We start from the raw sequence: 18,802 nt of genomic DNA, 5'->3' as shown, positions 1-18,802 counted from the left end.
GGGTGGTGGAGACAGGTGTCGCGCTGGCAGCTGGAGCTGACGGCACAGGCTAGCTCAGCGCAGGGAGGCTGCGCAGGCAGGACTGGGCGCAGGGGCACTCTGGGCAGACACAGGGCAGAGGACTCGCTGGGCAGAGGTGGCAGCACGCAGGTACAGGTGGCGCGCTGATTGTTGGAGCTGCACGCTGGGCAGAGGAGTCGTCTGGTGCTGCGCGCTGACGGACTGAGCAGGAACAGGTGGCTGGGGCAGAACTGGCGGGGGCTGCAGACTGCAGACTGAAGACTGCTCTGAGCCGAGCTCTGATACCAAATGTCAGATGGGAGAGGATCGAGGTGCAGCTGAAGTGCAGTAGACAGTGTGAGAGTGTGAGACAGAGTTGAGCACGACACCCAATGCAATAGTACTGAATAGAGTGTAAACTGAAAGTACAAATGATAACCCTTATACCTTAGGGTTATAAGGGGCTGTTCACACCCGAACACAGTAAGTGCCCGTAAGTGTGCACCACAAGCACATACAAAATAGTACACATAATCTGGGGGAAAAAACCTCTCCTACCGAGAGTAAAAAGTGCCCCAGTGTCCTAGTGATCACCCGCACACTCCCATATGAGCGTAGGCGTAAGTAAGGCGTGTGAGATACCCAACAACATTGACGGCGAAGGAACCTTTGGAAGCAGTTTGATAAGGCCTTCTTTCCATGAGGAAGGCATGACCCCTGTTTCCCAAACCTGCTGAAACATAGCCACCAATGGCTTCACCAGCTGGGTAGCCAAGCTCTCAAAGAATTCATTGGTGAGACCATCCCAACCAGGACTTTTATCCTTAGGCAGGTGTAACAAAATACCCATCACCTCCTCCTCACAAATATCTGCTTCCAACGTAGTTTGCATATCAAGTGGAACCTGATGGCGGACCAGATCGTAGAAGACGCTCAGTGCATGCGTAATCTGGTCAGAAGGCGACGGAGAAGAACCAAGAAGATCCAGAAAATAATTCCTGCACATATTGACAATGGTCTGCGGATCAATGGACCATTCAACCTTCTGAATCCTGAAGTCTAGTCATGTTTTCTCGAGCAGGAGAAACATGCAAGGCGCGAAAGAACTTATGAGTCTGACAAGCACTATCTTGCAAATTGTCAGTCAAATTGTGCAGTTTGGCCTAGTGATAAGATTTCAACTAAAATTCTTTAATAAGATCAGCCAAACGCCTCGCCAGTGACAACAGAAATTCATCATCTGGGGTGTCCACCAGCAGTGAGCGAACCAAAGCCAGTAAGTCCTCCGCTGCATGTTGTCGCCGCCGACAAATAGAGGCGTGATGGATCCCATACTGCCGAGCAACCCGCTGCACATTAGAGAGCAGTCGTTCAAAGGAAGCCGAGCCCTCAGAGGTGAAGTCCAATAAAAACCTCTCAATCAATTGCTGCATATAGCCCTGAAAGATTGGATGCTTCAAATAAGACGAGTTGAAACGTAAAGGGAGTCTATCCAGCACCTGCATACAAGGTGCAATGGGTTGTGCAAGTATCTCAAGCTGAAGAGGGAAATGGTCCAACAAGGCATATTGCTGCAAGACTTTCATTTCCAGCATCTCAGGAAGGAAATCATCATTCTGCATGATATACATTCTGTCCAACCGCGACCATGTAGTTGCATATTGTGCGGAATGAAAAGTAAACCCCGTAGAAAAAGGGTGGAGCCAAGACCATAGATCTTGCACAGCTCTTGCCTCTCTTCTTATTACCTCTCAGACACAGTCCGAGCTATGGCATACTCGGTTTGGCCACTTGAACTATGAGTACCTTCGGAAGGCGTCGCGAGGATCGTTTGTCCACCGTTTTCCGGATATAGTGGTGAGCCATCAACCATGTGTCTCCTGCATTCGTGGGAAATTACATCGGGATGCGATTCCCAACAAAGCTTCGAGGCGGTCTACTTCACCCATGGAGCTTGTATCTACGGATCTTTGTGGCCCGATGCGGACCGAGTCCTTGAAGGGGAGCTTGTACTTCATGTTGATCGTAGATGACTACATCAGGATGACTTGGGTCTATTTCTTGAATTTGAAGTCAGAGGCTTTCTCTCACTTCAAGAATTGGCTTCTCTTTGAGGAGAACCATTCTGGCCAGTGACTGAAGACCTTGTGTTCAGACAAGGGAGGTAAATTTATGTCTAATGAGTTTGCTCATTTTTGTGTAGATAGGGGCACTCACCAGGAGTTTGCTAACACCAACACTCCACAAGAGAATGGCATTTTGGAGCGGAAGAACCGAAGTGTGATCGAGATGGCGCGCACCATGATGGAGCACCTTGCAGATTTGTTTACGAAGGCGCTTCCCCAAGCTCTTCTTCAGTAGCATTCCAGATCCCTCAATCTTTTGACCTGTCCAGGCTCTGAGAGAGAGTGTTAGAGAGTCAGCTCCTGGACAGCAGTGTCCAGAGTCGTACGAACAGAGCAAGTGGCACATCAGCAGTACGGCAGGATGCCACGTCAGCAGGGCGGACGGGTGCCTCGTGGCACTGGTACAGTGGGACAACAGTTCTGCACAATCGGACTGTTTTTCTGATTATTTTATTGCAGTCGACTGCATTACATGCAGCCGACCTGGTGGTGGTATTTCCTATTTTTGGCTCTATATATATATATATATATATATATATATATATATATATATATATAAAGCCAGTTGGTGCCATACACTCTTATTCATTGATTCAGGATCTGTTGGCTGAGACAAACTATGCTCGGGCTGACGGAGATCGAGGTCATCAAGTTGGAGACACACGCAGATATTTCCTATGCCCCCCTGTATATTTCTGCACTCTTATACAGCATACTACACTGCAAATTTTCTGCATTTACACTGTCTCCTTTTCTCTCTCTCTCTCTCTACTCTCTGTGTTCACTCTCTCTCAGTCTCTATCCTACACTTCCGCATCGCTGCACTCTGACAATATAGTGGGTAGCAAGCATTTGCACAGAGAAGTTTATGCCTATTGTTCTTGGATGCCATTCGGGTACTTCATTCAAAGTATTGATGTATGCCATTGATAGTCAACACTTGGATATGCTTATAGAATGTCTTGAGCTTCGCATTTGAGCTCAGTTACATGTCTTTGGACCTTTGGTCAGTTGCTACAATGCTTCTACACTTACGAGCTTGAGGATTTACTGCATATATTGCTCTCGAATGTATGGTCTTGATGTATCTTAGCTTCCGGATGCTTATGTGCTTCATGTATTGAGCTTGTCTTGCTCAATTGGCATTCGTTTTTTGTTTCAATGGGAGTCACTTGAGTTACTTGGATATCTTGCATTTGAGCAAAGCTTTGGGTTTTATGCAGTTGAGCTTAGTCCATTGAGACAATGGGACTCTTTGATATACGTACATGCTCTCTTTATGTTTACTCAATGTAGTTACCTTTTAGTGGACTGATTTGATTCATGTCTTGGACGTCGATACTTATCTCTGTCAATGAGATGACAGTGATGTATACACACTACTTGGCTATGTATTGAGCTCCATTACCCTTGCTCAGTCGGTCATGTGTTTGGCAGTTCTCTTTTATTCTTCCTAAGACCTACTACATGCATTATATCTATGCCTACTAGATGTATGGTTTACTAACAAATTGAGGTGTGATAGATCTTGGTACCGATTGTATGCATCCTCACTGCTAGTTGCTTCTACATATCCAAGTTGTGTCATACATCCCCCTATGCAGTCCCTGACCCACCATAGCATGGAAACTAGTGCCACCACCAAAGTAACTTGACTGCCCCATAATTGCATGCATGCCTAACGGAGCTTGTTCTTTTGCTTGGTTTGCCCACTGTTGGATTCTCTTACTAGTCCATTTATTATAACAATGCCATAATTGCAGGTTTATACATTATTTATGAGAGCAGATGCTTTGATTTGACAGTTTTTTTATTGGAATTTAGTGGACATCCCTACACTTTGGTGTTTCCTTCCATTTAGAATTTGACTTGGCTCTGATTTGGGGTTAATTTGCAATCATTTACAGCAGCCCATCTTTCTGTACTGTGCTTTTATTTATTGGCATGATGGCCAGTGAATCAAATGGCAATGCTATCTTTAACATTGACAAATTGGATGGTACTAACTATAGCTATTGGAAGGCACGAATTGAAAGGGAAGTGGAACCCAGGAGGAAGAAGATTGGCGGTTAGAGCTATGGTGGATGGAGAGCAAGAGCCAAGAGAGTGAGAGACTCAAAAGTGGGAACTCCAACAACCACAATGTGTGGCCGGGCCTTCCTTTATTCAAACTGTCACTAAAAGAATAAAGAATAAGTGACTTTGACAGGCGCCCGCCACCTGCCATGTAGAGTGGCGGGTACTATTAGTGTAGTAATACACGGGCGGCTATTTACCCCCAACACGAATAAGGCAAGTTTTGGTGCAAAATTTACAGATTAAGCCATTGAGATATGAGGGTGCCAAGCCTAAACACTTTGATGCAAAGGATTAGACTAAATTGAATGAATTATGTAAATTTACAATCATTATTTTACTCTCTAAGTACATTTTCTACAATGTTGTCTCTGAAGGACAGATTGTATGGTAGTTATGGGAGAAGATGCTATTATAAGCACAACCCTGCCTCTCAGATGTATTGATTGAAGCAACTCATGGACCTTTGTATGAAAAAGGGAACTTCCATGTATGCCCACTTAAATGAGTTTCATTCTATTTTCAGCCGCTTGTCTTCACAGGGGATTGACTTTAAAGAAAATCTTCCACCATTGTTCTTATTGGTTACATTGCCTGAATTAGAGAACACACTCCATACTGCTATGTGTGCAAATATGCCTACTGATGGCTTGAAATTGCAAGATATGGAGGATGCATTATTAAATGAAAAAGTTAACTTAAAGAATGTCGACATTTCCCGTAGCTCTCATGCTTTGACAATCAAAGGCATTCGTGCCAAGAGCAATAATGACCGCCATGGGAGGCCTCTCATAAGTCTCGTTCTTGGTCACATAGACAATCTCACAGTAAGTCCCATGGCCATAAGTTTGCATTGACTTGTCATTATTGTGGGAAGCAGAGTCATGTTCGGCCATAGTACCACCATAAAATGTGTAATGACAAGCGCAAGGAAAAGGAAAAGGGCAAAGTGCAAGAAAAGAATGATAATTGCAGCATTGTCCCTAGCAAGTCCAACATCAAGATTAAAGAGATTAATGTAGTGCAGACTGATTCTAATGATGATTACATACTTGCAGCTTCTTCTCTTGATGTTTCACAATTGATTAATGCCTCATCCACCTATGCTCAGTGTTGGTTGATTGATGCAAGGGCTTCATTTCATATTACCCCTCATCGAGAGTGGCTCCACTCCTATCGCAGCATGACAGGATCTGTCAAATTGGATAATGACTTAGCATTGGATATTGTTAGTATTGGAGATGTACAACTGCAGTTTGCTTCAAGCAACATCTTTATTTTACATAATGTATGCCATGTTCCACCGGCTTTGACCAAAAGCCTACTCTCTGCTTGATAGGTGGATGATGCAGGTTACTTTGTATCTTTTGGTGATTCCTCATGGAATATTACTCATAGGAATCTTGTCCAAGCACGAGGTGCCAAGTTTAACACTCTTTCTCTCTTACTTATATCTGGGTCTATTGACCATGTTTTAGGAGTGGCTGTAATACCACATGTATCGTTATGGCATCATCTCCTTGGGCACGTCATTAGAGAGAATAAAAATGCTTACCCATTTGCAATATCTTTCACCCCTTGACTATAAACATTTTAATTCTTGTGATCATTGTCTTTGTGGCAAGCAGACACACAGTTCACATAGCATTACACACATGGATGAGCCTCTTGCTCTTATTCATTCGGATGTTTGTGGACCTATGCCCTGCAAATCGTTAGGTGGCACAAAGTATTTCATTACTTTCATTGATGATTACTCACATAAGATTTTGGGCATATCCCATAAAGTAAAAGTCTGAAGTATTGGCTATGTTTTATCGTTGACTTGCTCTTATTGAGGACCAATCTGAGTATAGGCTGAAATGCCTACAATCTGACAATGGGGATGAGTATGTATCTGAAGCCTTTGAGCACTTTTGTAATGAGAGAGGCATTAAGCATCAGTTGACCGCTCCATACACTCCCCTAGAATGGTATGACTGAGCGTATGAACAAGACAATTCAGGAGAGGGTCCGTAGTATGCTTAGCCAAGCAAGCTCACCGCAGCACTTTTGGGCTAAAGCAGTCACTACTACAATCATACATTTGATTAATTGATCTCTATGCACTACTCTTAACTATCAAGTTGCAGAGGAGGTATGGTCTGGAAAATCCCCATCATATGCTCATTTGCAAGTCTTTGGCTATGAGACTTTCTGCCATGTTCCCAACAACAAGCGCAATAAGTTGAATCCTAAGTCCATGAAATGCATCTTTCTTGGTTATGGGGATGCAAATGAGACGGGCTATCGCCTATGGGATCCACAGGCCCGAAAGGTAATCTGCAAAACCATGGTGTTGTTTTCCATGATGAGAAAATGCATAAGTAGCTTGCGCAGGTCATTGAAATACGCAGGGTGATATTTCACAAGGAGTCTCTTATTATTATATAGCTAGCCAGCTAGACAACCTGCAGTAGTTGATGCTCTAATGGCCCATAACCATGATATTAGACAGGATATACAAGTCTCACTGCCTGTTTTGTGACAGTCCATTAGAGATAGATGTCAATCTAAGCAATTTACACCCTCGGATTATGTTATGGTGACAGATGCTAGTGAGTCTCTTACCTATGATGAGGCCATGCGCAGAGATGAGTCACTCTTGGGAGAGGGCCATGCAATCAGAGTATGACTCATTGTAGAAAAATTATACGTAGGATTGGTTTCTTTGCCTAGTGAAAAGCATGCTTTGCCATGCAAGTGGGTGTACAAGTTGAAGAGTACTCCCGACGCCCCAAGCTAGCATATAAGGCCTGATCGGTTGCTAAGGACTTTAAGCAAGAGTATAGTGTTGACTTCGATGAAGTCTTCTCTCCTGTAGTCAAGATGACTATCCTATGATTGGTTTTGGCCTTAGTTGCATAGTTAGATCTGGACCTTTATCAGATGAATATCAAAACAACTTTCTTACATGGAGAATTACATTATGAGATTTATAGGCAACAACCTAAGGGCTTTGAAGAAAAAGGTAGGAAATACCTATTATACAAGTTAAGAAAGAAGCCTTTATGGCCTTAAGCAAGTACCTAGGAAATGGTACCACAAGTTCGATGCTTTCATGCATTCACAAGGATATACCCACAATTATATGGATCTATGTTTATACACAAAGAAGGCCCATGATGGCAACCTTATGATTTTGGTACTCTATGTGGATTATATATTGGTTGTTGGCAATGCTCATGATGAGTTGTATAGCTTGAAAAGTCAGCTCAATAATAGTTTTGAGATGAAAGACATGGGACAAGCCTCACATATTATTGGGATGCACATCACACGCAATCACTCTAAGGGACTCCTTTACTTGTTACAAAAGAAATACATCCGGAAGGTCCTTGAGCAGTTTCATACACAAGACATTAAGCCAATTGGTTGTCCTTTACCCTCTCGTGTGAAAGTCAATCAAGCCGATTGTTCGTAGTCTAATTAACAAAAGGCCAAGATGGCCAAGATTTGATATATGCCATGATAGTCACTCGTCCTGACATAGCGTTTGCAGTGGGAAATGTGGCATGCTATTGGCTATACCTAGCAAGCGGTATTGACATACCATAAATGGCATCATGAGGTATCTTAAGGGCACATATGTGCATATGTTATGGTAACCAAGGTACAAGAGTCGTGGGGTATACTGACTGATATTATAAAGAACATACAAACAATAGGTTGCAAGCAAGGTCATTTCTATTCGCCTCTAAAATTCACCTCTAGCTATGTCTTCACCTTTGTTGGAGATGTTGTTAGTTTTCTTTTTCAAAGACAAGTGAAATTCTATTAACACGCCTCGGAACAAAGTGTCCAAAGGCAAAAAACAATTACAAAGAAGCCTTGTAAGGGATTTTCATATATCAAGAATTATATAAGAAGGGAAAGTTTGTTACAAAGCTTGAATGAATAGCCACACAGAAGGTCTATAATCCCAAACCATGTGTCAGAGAACCTAAAATTATATTGCTTTACTTAGCATTTGATTAAAAGTTAATCAAATGTGCTAATGTGACTTGCACATGAGAGGTACAAGTTAATTATTTCATAGTATAGCACCCAAGACCCCGAGATATCAGTTGTTGCCAAAGACAAAAGTTATAATAAGTTATGTCTCATAGATACTAGGTAGTACCTGGTGTCAAATTTTGGCCTAGACCAATTTATTGGCCACTAATGTTGATTGTGACATTAGAAACTAGATATTAATTAATTAATTAATGCCAGTCTAAGGGCTAATAACTGCTCAAGGATACTTGGAAGACAAATTGACCTAGTCAATTTAATTATTGGCTAGTGAAATTAATTTTTTTAGCACTAGAATAATTATTAAATTAATTTTCAAAATTAATATTCTAAGAATTAATTTCATAAGATAAATAATGCTGAAAAATGGGATTAGAAGGCTGCCACTTAGCAAAACTTGCCCATGTAAGTGAAAAAAACGTTTTTAGGGGCTAATGGAAGTCTATTCCAGCCATTGTGAGAGAAAATGAGGTTGTTAGAGAGCAAGGAGAGGCTATTGATGTGATTTGCAATCACTAGGGATCAGTCCTACAGCATGTGATAGCTCTCTACAGTATTCTCTCTCATCCCCAACCATCTCTCAAGTTATCTCAACATTTTCCAACAGTTTGAGCCATCAAAGAAAGAGACTCTAGTCAATCTCTATTGTTAACCCTAATTTACAACAAAAATTAGGGTTTTAACAACCGCCTTAGGATGTATGCTCAAAATTGAGGACCTAGAACTTGAATTCCAACAATTGAAATTGAGGAATTTCAGGGAGATTTGAGAGACCAGTCAACCAATATCAAATTTGGGCTAAATTTGTTTTTCAAGGAGAAGGGTGAAAGTCAATCTCCAAGCAAACCAAGGGGCAAATTGGTTTGGAGACTTGCTGGTGGCCGGTTTTGATAGCAAGAGGCACTTGGATTAGGGGAGGAGATCAGAGAATCTCGGTTGTACTCCATCCATTTGCAATAAAAGTTAAAGAAATACTACAAAGGGCACCAGTTTTGGGACCAATAGACTATCCAATGTCCAAGATTCTATGCTAAAGTGTGCATTTCAATTTTGTGAATTTGTTAATTGCTGTAATTAGTGCTTGATGAGTTATTTACCACCCTATCTGAGAAGAAAGTTGATTTCATGGTTCCATCGCCGCAATACCATCAATTCCCTCAACTTGGTGGGCTCGAGGCACCTGATTGAGAGTCAAAATTTTTGCTCTAGTGCTGAAATTGTATTCAGCTGAGCATTACAGCAATAATGACTTCAAATAGTGAGATGGGATCAAGCAAGGATGATGCCTCTCAATCTGAAAATTCACAAAGTGTTGGGGAAAATGCAATGCCTAATCTTGGACAACACACACAGCATGGACAGCAAGCTGATATTGTTGGTTTAGACCAAAATGTGGATCCTTCTAAGCCCTTAGAAGCTGATAATCAGCAAGAAGAAGAGGAATTTGATGACCAGTTCAAAGATCAGCTAAGGACAGCAGCTGAAATGTTTATGCAATTGGTAGATGATCCTTAGTTCATGCACTTTTTTATACCCCTTAAAAGAGGGAGCAAAGGCAAGAAGAGGAAATTGTCGCCATGAGCTTTGGTACAACAAGATCCACTGAAGGAAGAGCCAAAACACCAACATGATGTTCCAAACGCGAGTAGTGTGCATCAACAAATGATACCCATGGGGCAATTGATGCATATGCAAGGCCAACTTGGAAGTGCCAATCCAATGCTTTTTGGACAGCAAGGCATACATACAATTATGGGACAGTCACGTTACTTTGGTGGTGGCACTACTTTCCATGCTATGGTGGTCAGGGACCACATACAGGGATGTATGACACAACTCCTTATCATATGCAACAACCAATGCATGGTGTGCAAGGCCCGATGTATCCGGGTATGGCTGGTAATATACATATCCCTGTATATAGCAATGTTGGCATAATGTTGGGGCACAAAGTGGCAAGTTGGCAAATGCTGATTATGCAAATGCTCCGTATAGTGTTGGCCATGAGGAAAAATGCAGCTAGTAATGTATGCAATGTATAGGAAAATGTATCTTGGTATGGCTGATAGTATGTAAATTCCCATGCACAATCACATTGCAAAGGTCCAAAGTATACAAAAAAGAATGTTTCCTAATGCATCCGATGCTCTTAGCATGTCAGGTACACGAGGGGCTAGTCGACTGCATATTGCAACGATGTGAAAGTACAAAGCATCACAATGATCAAGGGGAAGAATAGCCTATACACTAGTGGAGGTTTCGAGACAAGTAAAGTTAGAGGTAAAGTTTCCATATGCTTCTTGGTGAAGCTTTAGCATTGTTTCACCAATAGGTGCAAAGTGGATGGAAGAGGATAACTTGGCAAACCATCCTCAGTTGTTGCAGCTTTACCTAGATGCCTTTCAGTTACAACCGACTTCAGTTCAAGCTAAGTTAGATTCAATAGAGCAGGGGTCTGAAGTATTGCCTAATGCTCAAGGGGAAGGTAGCACTTCCACTCCTCTAGTTGTGGACAGATCTTGTATGTAGTGGATCTCAGATGTATTCAGCATGCATCCAAGGTACTGTGCTGACAGTATGTTTACCATGGGATCACTACTCAATGTACTAGTCACCATGAGATGTATGCAAATGAGTATGGTTGTTGCTACGGCTCTAAGACTATACTTTTGCATTAGTTTACAATCAGTTCATGATCAATTGGGTATGAGTTTTTGCCTTAGTTTTGAGATTAAATTTTGATCAGTTTCAACTCAATTTTTTATCAATTTGAGAACAGTTTATGGTCACTTTTGGGATCAATTTGTGCATTAGTTTCTAATCAGATTTTGCAATCAGTTTGTGTGCAGTTTGGGGTCACATTTGCATCAGCTTGTGATCAGTTCTCAGATCAGCAAGTGATCAGTTTATGCTCAATTTTCAATGGTTTATAGTTGGTTCCATGGACAGTAGCATGTTAGTAAATGCCATTCACAGTTTCAGCCATGGTTTGTGTTGAGATATGCTTTACTATGTTTGTGAAGTCAGAATAGTTGAGATACATGAGTTATGGGTGCATCCAATGGATTTCTAGCAGCAGTTATGGACAGTATTTCAGATTTATATCATGTTTATGCTGGTTGGAAATTTTCAACAGGTTTGGGACATATGGCATGGTTAGACAGCAGTGGCCAATGTTGTGACTATGATGCCTTACAGAAATTCCAATGCAATATGCTTTTCCTTAGGCACAATGCAGTGCAATCGAGGCTAATTGCAAAGATTTCAAGGAGGTGATCTATCACAAGGACATGAAATTTTATTGCTTTGCTTAGCATTTGATTAAATGTTAATCGAATGTGCTAAGGTGACTTGCACATGAGAGGTGCAAGTCAATTATTTCACAATGTGGTACCCAAGACCCCAAGATATCAGTTGTGCCAAAGGCAAATGTTGTAATAAATTATGCCTCACAAGTACTAGGTGGTACTTGGTGTCAAATTTTGACCTAGACCAATTTATTGGCCACTAATATCAATTGTGACATTAGAGACTAGGATTTGATTAATTAATTAATGTTGAATTAAGACCTAATAATTGCTCAAGGATACTTAGAAGACAAAATTAGCCTAGTCGATTTAATTATTGGCTAGTGAAATTAAATTTTTGAGGACTAGAATAACTATTAAATTAATTTTCAAAATTAATATTCTGAGAATTAATTTCATAAGCTGGATAATGTTAGAAAATGGGAAAAGAAGGCTGGCACTTGGCAAAACTTGCCCGTACAAGAAGTCGGAAAAACTTTTTTAGGGGCTAATGGAAGTTTATTATAGCCATTGTGAGAGAGAATGAGGCTGTTAAAGATCAAGGAGAGGTCGCTAATGTGATTTGCAGCCACCAGGGATCAGCCCTACAACATGTGACAACAGTTTGGAGCCCTCCAAGAGCAAGTGACAACAGCTCAAGGTCCTTCTATTGCAGATGATAGCATACAGGAGGGGGCAACAGCCTTTTTGATGGTTGTAAGCTACATGTAACAACTTCCATGGCTGCTTGAGCAGGGCAACAATTTTCAGCGTTTCTCAAGATGAAACTCTGAAATTTCTCTCTTTACAGCATTCTCTCTCATCTCCCAGCCATCTCTCAAGTTATCTAAGCATTTTCCAACAGTTTGAGTCATCAAAGGAAGAAATTCCAGTCAATCTCTATTGTAAACCCTAATTTACAACAGAAACTAGGGCTTTGACGGCTGCCTCAAGATGTGTGCTCAGAATTGAGGGCCTACTTGAATTCCAACAGCTGAAATTGAGGAATTTCATGGAGATTCGAGAGGCCAGCCAGTCAATATTACATTTGGGGCTAAATTTGTCTTTCAAGGAACAGGGTGAAGGCCAATCCCCATGCAAACGAACGGGCAAATTGGTTTGAAGGCTTTCTAGTCAATTTTGACATCAAGAGGCACTTGGATTAGGGAAAAGTCAGAGGATCTCAGTTGTACTCCATCCATTTGCAATAAAAGTTAAAGAATAACGCAAGGGGCACCAATTTTAGGGCCAACACGCTATCCAATGTCCAAGATTGTATGGTAAAATGTGCATTTTAGTTTTGTAAATTTGTTAATTGTTGTAATTAGTACTTAATGAGCTTATTTACCACCCTATTCAAGGAGGAAGGCTTGTTTCACCATGTAGGTCTAGAAGAGGGAAAATATGCCAGAGTCCCAAGTCTTGAGAAAAGCCTCTCTCATCATCCTCATAGTCTCCAAGCTGCCTTGTATTCTCTCCATCTCCCAAAAAGAGTATACACAATCTTTGTCCAAATCTTAGAGAGAGTTTATGTTATAGATATATCCAAAAAATCAATAACCTGCCTACATCTAGCTGTCCATAGGTACCAAGCAATAATGCTAGCTATGAGCTTCCATCTGTGACAATGTCCCTGAGTCCATATTGTATGTGACAAATTTGGCAGGAACGTCTTGCTCACAAGCGGCCCCAAGATGAGATAAGCATGACACCCCTATACATTCTCAAGCTAGGCCTCTATCAGTGACCCATGCAACTAATCAAATCTATAGTGCCATGAAACACCATTCTGAGGACTCTCCCCCAAACCTCTTGAGCCCGTGGGCAATCTCATAGGCAATGCCTCTAATTCTCCTCATGCTCCCCACATCTAACACAAGGAATAGGTTCGCTACCATAGCCAAGCCATGTACCAACCGCTAAACTCCTATGTGCTAGTAACAAAATAAAGAGTGAAATCTTCCTTGGTCCAAAGCTGTCCTCCAATCTCCTCCAAACATTTGCTAGGAAAGGCTATGATATACCCTGCATAGTCCAGTACTCAGTTATAGCTGGCACCACTCTAGTCTTGCTCATAGGTATTCTCCTCCCCAACCTAGCAATATAGCCAAAGAAGGGGACATTCTGAGGCATCTCTACAAGTAGATCTCTCCGTACCCACTCCCCAGGACCCCATTGAAGCCTCTATAGCGGCCTCTTCCTACATGCCCAATGTCATCTTCCATACAAGTCTAAGGGTCTATGTCTAAGTACCAGGCTCTATCAAAATGAGCCACAACTCTAATCCTTTGTCAAGCACATCCTGTGAACTCTAATTGATCAAGATCCTCTCGCCTAAGTCTACCATCCATCTCTACTAAAAAAGTAAACACACTCTTCCCATTGGTGGCTACCATTGCAAGAAGGATCTCTCCTCTTGTAAAGAGTCCTATCCATGTCTGATCTGTCACTGTGTCATTCCTCCATTCAAGGGATACCACCTCCATGATCCCCATTATGACTCTAGCTCCCTTGATGCCTCAAAGTCTTTGTCTTTATATATGGGCTGGTAACTCCAGAAAGGCAAACCATTCCCCCACCATAGAAGCTACTATTGTAGAGAAACTCCCCCAAGATAGCAAGGCCCTCTCTCCAATGGTGTGGCCTCTCTCTGTATTGAGTAGCTAATTAAAAAGAAGTGACTACCTCAACTTCTCTTCAACACTCGATGGGTCAATTTGATGGAGTCCTGTAGATACTGATCTCCATGCCCATATAATAGATGCTGCAAATCTGACCTCAAAATTGTTCCCAAGTCCTGTAGCTTGGATATGCTGAAATATCCAATGTGTATTGGGCTGCCACGGCCCTCCATGAGCCAAAACAACCCTCTCTAACCTCCATAATAGTAGCTTCTTCCATGGCTCCTCACCTGGAAGATAGCTCCTCACCTGGAAGAAGGCCCCTCACAATGAGCTTTACCTTCTTGATGAGCCGCTTCACTTGGCCAATGTATGACCTAGAGAAAACCCAACAAGAAGTTATGTATCACAAGGTGGCTAGCAGAATCTAATTTGCAACTACCACCCTGCTTGTTAGTGTCTTGCTATGCTACAGTATAGTAGCTTTTGTCTTATGCTAAGTAATAAGGGTGCCACTTGCTGCTCTGAAGAAATATCAACGCCTACATGGCAGCCCAAGTATCTCACAAAAGTGCTATGGGGGACCCAAGTGAAACTCTCATGTGGTTTTCAGTCTATCTACCGAGTATCGCAAACCCAAAATCCATAGGATTTGTGCCAGTTAATAAGAGCTCTTGAGGCTTTACAGAAGACCTACATCATCGTTACAAAGCCCCTAAAATTCTCTTCATCCCCATCTAGGTAGAGAGATGTGTCATCTACAAACTCTACATCCAGCAACTCCTCAAACTTTGGAATGGGAAGTCTAATGCCTCAAATACCTATATTCCTATACCTAAACAAAGAGCTCAAAGCCGCTGCAACAAATAAGAAAAGGAGGGGTGCAAGGGGGCATCGCTGTCTTATTGACCTCTAAATACTGAATCTAGCACCTTCGGTCCCACGAATGAGGACCTAGCTGTGAGCTGATGAATATAGAGCCAATACACCTCTGATCCACTGCTTTGGAAAGCCCATCCTCAACAAGATGCCCTCTAGAAACTCCCAATCAACTCTATCATAGGCCTTCTTGAAATTGAGAAGCAAAATAATGAGATCTTGTCCCCTGGATCATGCTAGAGCTCTAGATTCCCAGAAGGTGAAAATATTGTCAAGGACACTACACTCCCGAACAAAATCAATGTGGATAGGGTAAATGAGGTCTGGCATCACGAGAGAGGGTCTGAGGCTGATCATTTTGGCTAGGATTTTATATGATCTTCCGAGGAAAGTGATTGGTCTGCACTGGGTGATCTCTAGTCTATCACCGTTGCCCTTTGGGATGAGATGAATCAATCCCTCTGGCATCCTTTCCAGCATATCTCCTAATGCCATGATCTCTTGGAATGCTGCTAAAAGTCGTGTGTTGATCATGTCCCAATAGCTGAGGAAGAAATCTTTGTTCAATCCATCATCCCTTGGGCACTTCCTTGATGGTAGTGCTAGCAAGGCCTCAGCAATCTCCTCCTCTAAGAATGGGGCCACCAAATGTATCCTCATACTCTCTATGACCACTCTCTTGGTACTCTACCACACAATCTCTATCCCTCTCCAATCCTAGAGGCCTCATCGTAATGCCCAACAAAGCAGTGTAATAATCCATTGCCACCTGACCAACCTCCTGTGGTCCTTGCACAAGGGATCCATCTGCTCTTCTAAGTCACCTAACACCTTGTCTAGAGTGTCTATGACCTGTGATGCAAAAGAATACCCAAAGTGCTCTCCCTGCTATAAGCATATACCAATCTTGTAGTGCGTGAAGCCAATGCTCACCAACACAAAGGTGTACAGTTGCCTGTATCTCTAAGGCTCCTATAGCGGGCACCCATTACATGAATCTTTATCCAAGCAACAACTTCCCACTACACTCAGGAATCCCCTCTTCCAATAGGTGATGCTCCTATAGCAAAAGAAAATTGACTAATCCTCCAACCAATGCTCTATGGAGATCATGTCTCGTGAGGCTCTGTTCCTTGGCAAAAAGGTCATCCACCAAAGCCTGGACTATTCCATGAAAGGATCCTCATGGAGATCATCTAAGTCTCTCACACAGGCGCGGCTCCATAAACCATGCATGTCTCTTCTATTGCTTGGTGTATACTATATCTTGTCTCATCGCTGCAATTTCTTCAGCCTCATGAAGAGACGCTACGCTCCCTCTGATGAGTAGTTGGATCCATCTCTCTCTCCATGGGAGTCTCTCTCCTGCTGAGTATCAAAAACCTGAGAAACAAACTTCTTAGTGAAGGCCCCAGCTACGAGAACCAAGTGTTCCAAGTGTGTCCATCACTACCACACAAGGCTGGGGGGTGTGAGCTAGTTGCTCCATCCAACTTGGGAAAGTCACTGCCACTCTAGTTGTTAAGGAAGGCCAGTCACACATTGTGACTGTTGGAGTTCCCACATCTTGACTCTCTCTCTCTCTTTTGCTCTTTTGCTCCATCTACCATAGCACACACCCCCATTGCTTCTGCTTGCTCATGCTCTCACTCCGGCTTCTCCCTTGAGTCCACCCCCTTCACTCAAGTGTAGGCAAGCTTCCCGTCTCACTTGCCAGTGAATTTCAGAATGGTTAATTTCTTCACCATCACTGCTCATTCCTTCTTAGGAGAGAGATGTGAAGACTCATTGAACAAGTAGGAATAAATGCAAAAGAGAGACAAAAATGCTTGGGTTAGTCTAAGTCACCCCATGGAGAAAGATTGTAAGTATCTAAAACATGAGTAGTAGTAGGTGAATGCTCCCTCTCAACATGCTTTAATCCTCCGTGTAAACTTGGTGGTGGAGACATTCAAACGCTACTAGCCCTCTCGTTGGTTGCTGGTTGGGATTTGCAGAATGAGTCTAAGGTACTAAGCTCTTCATACACAACCACCAACCGCTCCAATCGCTCCAACCTCTGCTCCATTCATTGCCCCATCTTGGCAACCTCCCCTTGAAACTAGGAGCCCACCAAACAGGAAGAAGTCATCTAACTCTGGGGGAATAGTATGCTCTTGGCAAAATGATACCGCCTCCAAACGTGTTGCCTCTAATGCACGAGAATAAATATTAAAGTGACTTCGCACAAAACCACGGTTGGGAAAAGAGAATCCCTGCAACTTTCTATAGAGAAGAAGCTAAAATTTGGAATCGTCCAATTTAATTGATCCTCGCACCGTGACAAAATCTGTGAAAGGCAAGTTTGGAATAGGCAGCACAAGAAGAGCCTGCTGGCTCCTAGGGCAATCTTCTTTGAACTTGCTGAGCTTCAAGCAGCATTCAATCAAGCCATCAAGATTATACTTGGGCACACACTTCAATCGCTTTAAAGGCGCAAAGGACAGAGTTGGAACAGCTTAGTGGATGTGAGAGACGAGTTCTCGACAAGACTGATCGTAAAATTGCACGGCATTGATGAAGATGGAGACGGAAAACGCTACAAGAGTGGTCATGCAACGTACCTGTACGGTGTGGGATTGAATGCTGAGAACGCGGCCGTTGCCATGGACGGGGAGCGTGGAGAGGGGAGGAGCCATGGTGGCGGCGGCGGCGGCACCAGCTGCCCCAGCCCTGTAGTTGTTGCTGTAGTAGGTGCGAATGCCACAAATCAATGAGACGCCGCAAAGAGAGCGCATCTACTGGATTACGTCGTGAATGGACCCGCCTGGTGAGACGATCTCTCTCTCTCTCTCTCTCCGACGGCAAAACGCTCCTCCCTCTTTCTTGCGCGGTTGCGCCCCCCTTCTTTCGTCGCTGAAAAGTGCACCCCGGACCGTGGCCCGCGAATCCACACGATCGTGCAGTAGGCCCAACAGTAGACCACAAACTACAGTTTCATCTTGAACATGTGTTGATTAAACTTTTCTCCAGGTTGGCTGAGAGGCTATATCTAGTGAAGTCGTTGTTTGGGGCCTGCCCATTGCCCCTCACAGCCTAGGAGCCTTGTCACCACTAGGGGAACGGGGCTTGTGGTGTCTTTGTCTCATCTATATCTATATCACATTATTATTTGAGCTACAGGTTCGGGAAAGTGTCAAAGCATCACAGTGCTCCCAAACCAAACCAAAGTGACCATTTATGTCACATGATTAGGGGGCAAAAATAAAGAATCGTCATCTCCTTCCACCACCTTCTCTTTCACTCTCACTCTCACGAGCAGTAGCAGACAGGAGGAGGCAAGCAAGTAGCAGGCAGCAGGTCAGTCCTCTCTCTCTCTCTCTCTCTCTCTCTCTCTCTCTCTCTCTCTGTGTGTGCACACGTGAGAGAGAAGCGTGCCGTGAGAGAGAGAGAGAGAAATTGATCTGAGAAGCACGATATTATCTCTGGGCATCTCTCTCTCTCTCTCTCTCTCTCTCTCTCTCTCTCTCTCTCTAATGGGCGGGCGCATCGTCTTTGTAGACAGATACATTGACTGGGTTGTAGGCACTGACTCAAATACGATGGTAGAGACTATGGGTTGCATGTTCATAGGGACATGCTTACATCCACAAGGTATGAGCGATGGCAGGTTGCTAGGCTCAAGGCTTGGAAAGGGATTTTAGATCGTACCTTGAGCCTAGCAACTTGCCTTCGCTCATACCTTGTGGATGTAAGCATGTCCCTACGAACACGCAACACA

At 43.0% G+C, this 18,802-nt stretch overlaps 1 protein-coding gene across 2 annotated transcripts in view; it reads right to left on the bottom strand.

The window, feature by feature from the left end:
- Positions 1-17,926, bottom strand: part of SOS4 (pfkB-like carbohydrate kinase family protein) — a 215,922-nt gene extending 197,996 nt beyond the window's left edge. The window contains exon 1 of one of the 2 annotated variants that reach the window (XR_015691438.1): positions 17,646-17,926. Coding sequence is in view for 1 of the 2 variants with exons in the window: in XM_087682182.1 (XP_087538308.1) it covers positions 17,646-17,819 (174 nt within the window). In the remaining variant the exon portion in view is untranslated. The remainder of the gene's footprint in view (positions 1-17,645) is intronic. The other variant, XM_087682182.1, reaches the window with a different exon arrangement.
- Between the last annotated feature and the right edge of the window lie 876 nt (positions 17,927-18,802).

Source organism: Lygodium microphyllum, chromosome 7, assembly GCF_053477565.2.
Source record: "Lygodium microphyllum isolate KBCC chromosome 7, Lygodium_microphyllum_v1.1.10, whole genome shotgun sequence".
Classification (NCBI taxonomy): domain Eukaryota; kingdom Viridiplantae; phylum Streptophyta; class Polypodiopsida; order Schizaeales; family Lygodiaceae; genus Lygodium; species Lygodium microphyllum.
Note: the sequence above shows the minus strand (reverse complement) of the source record. Positions and strands in the feature narration are given on the sequence as shown.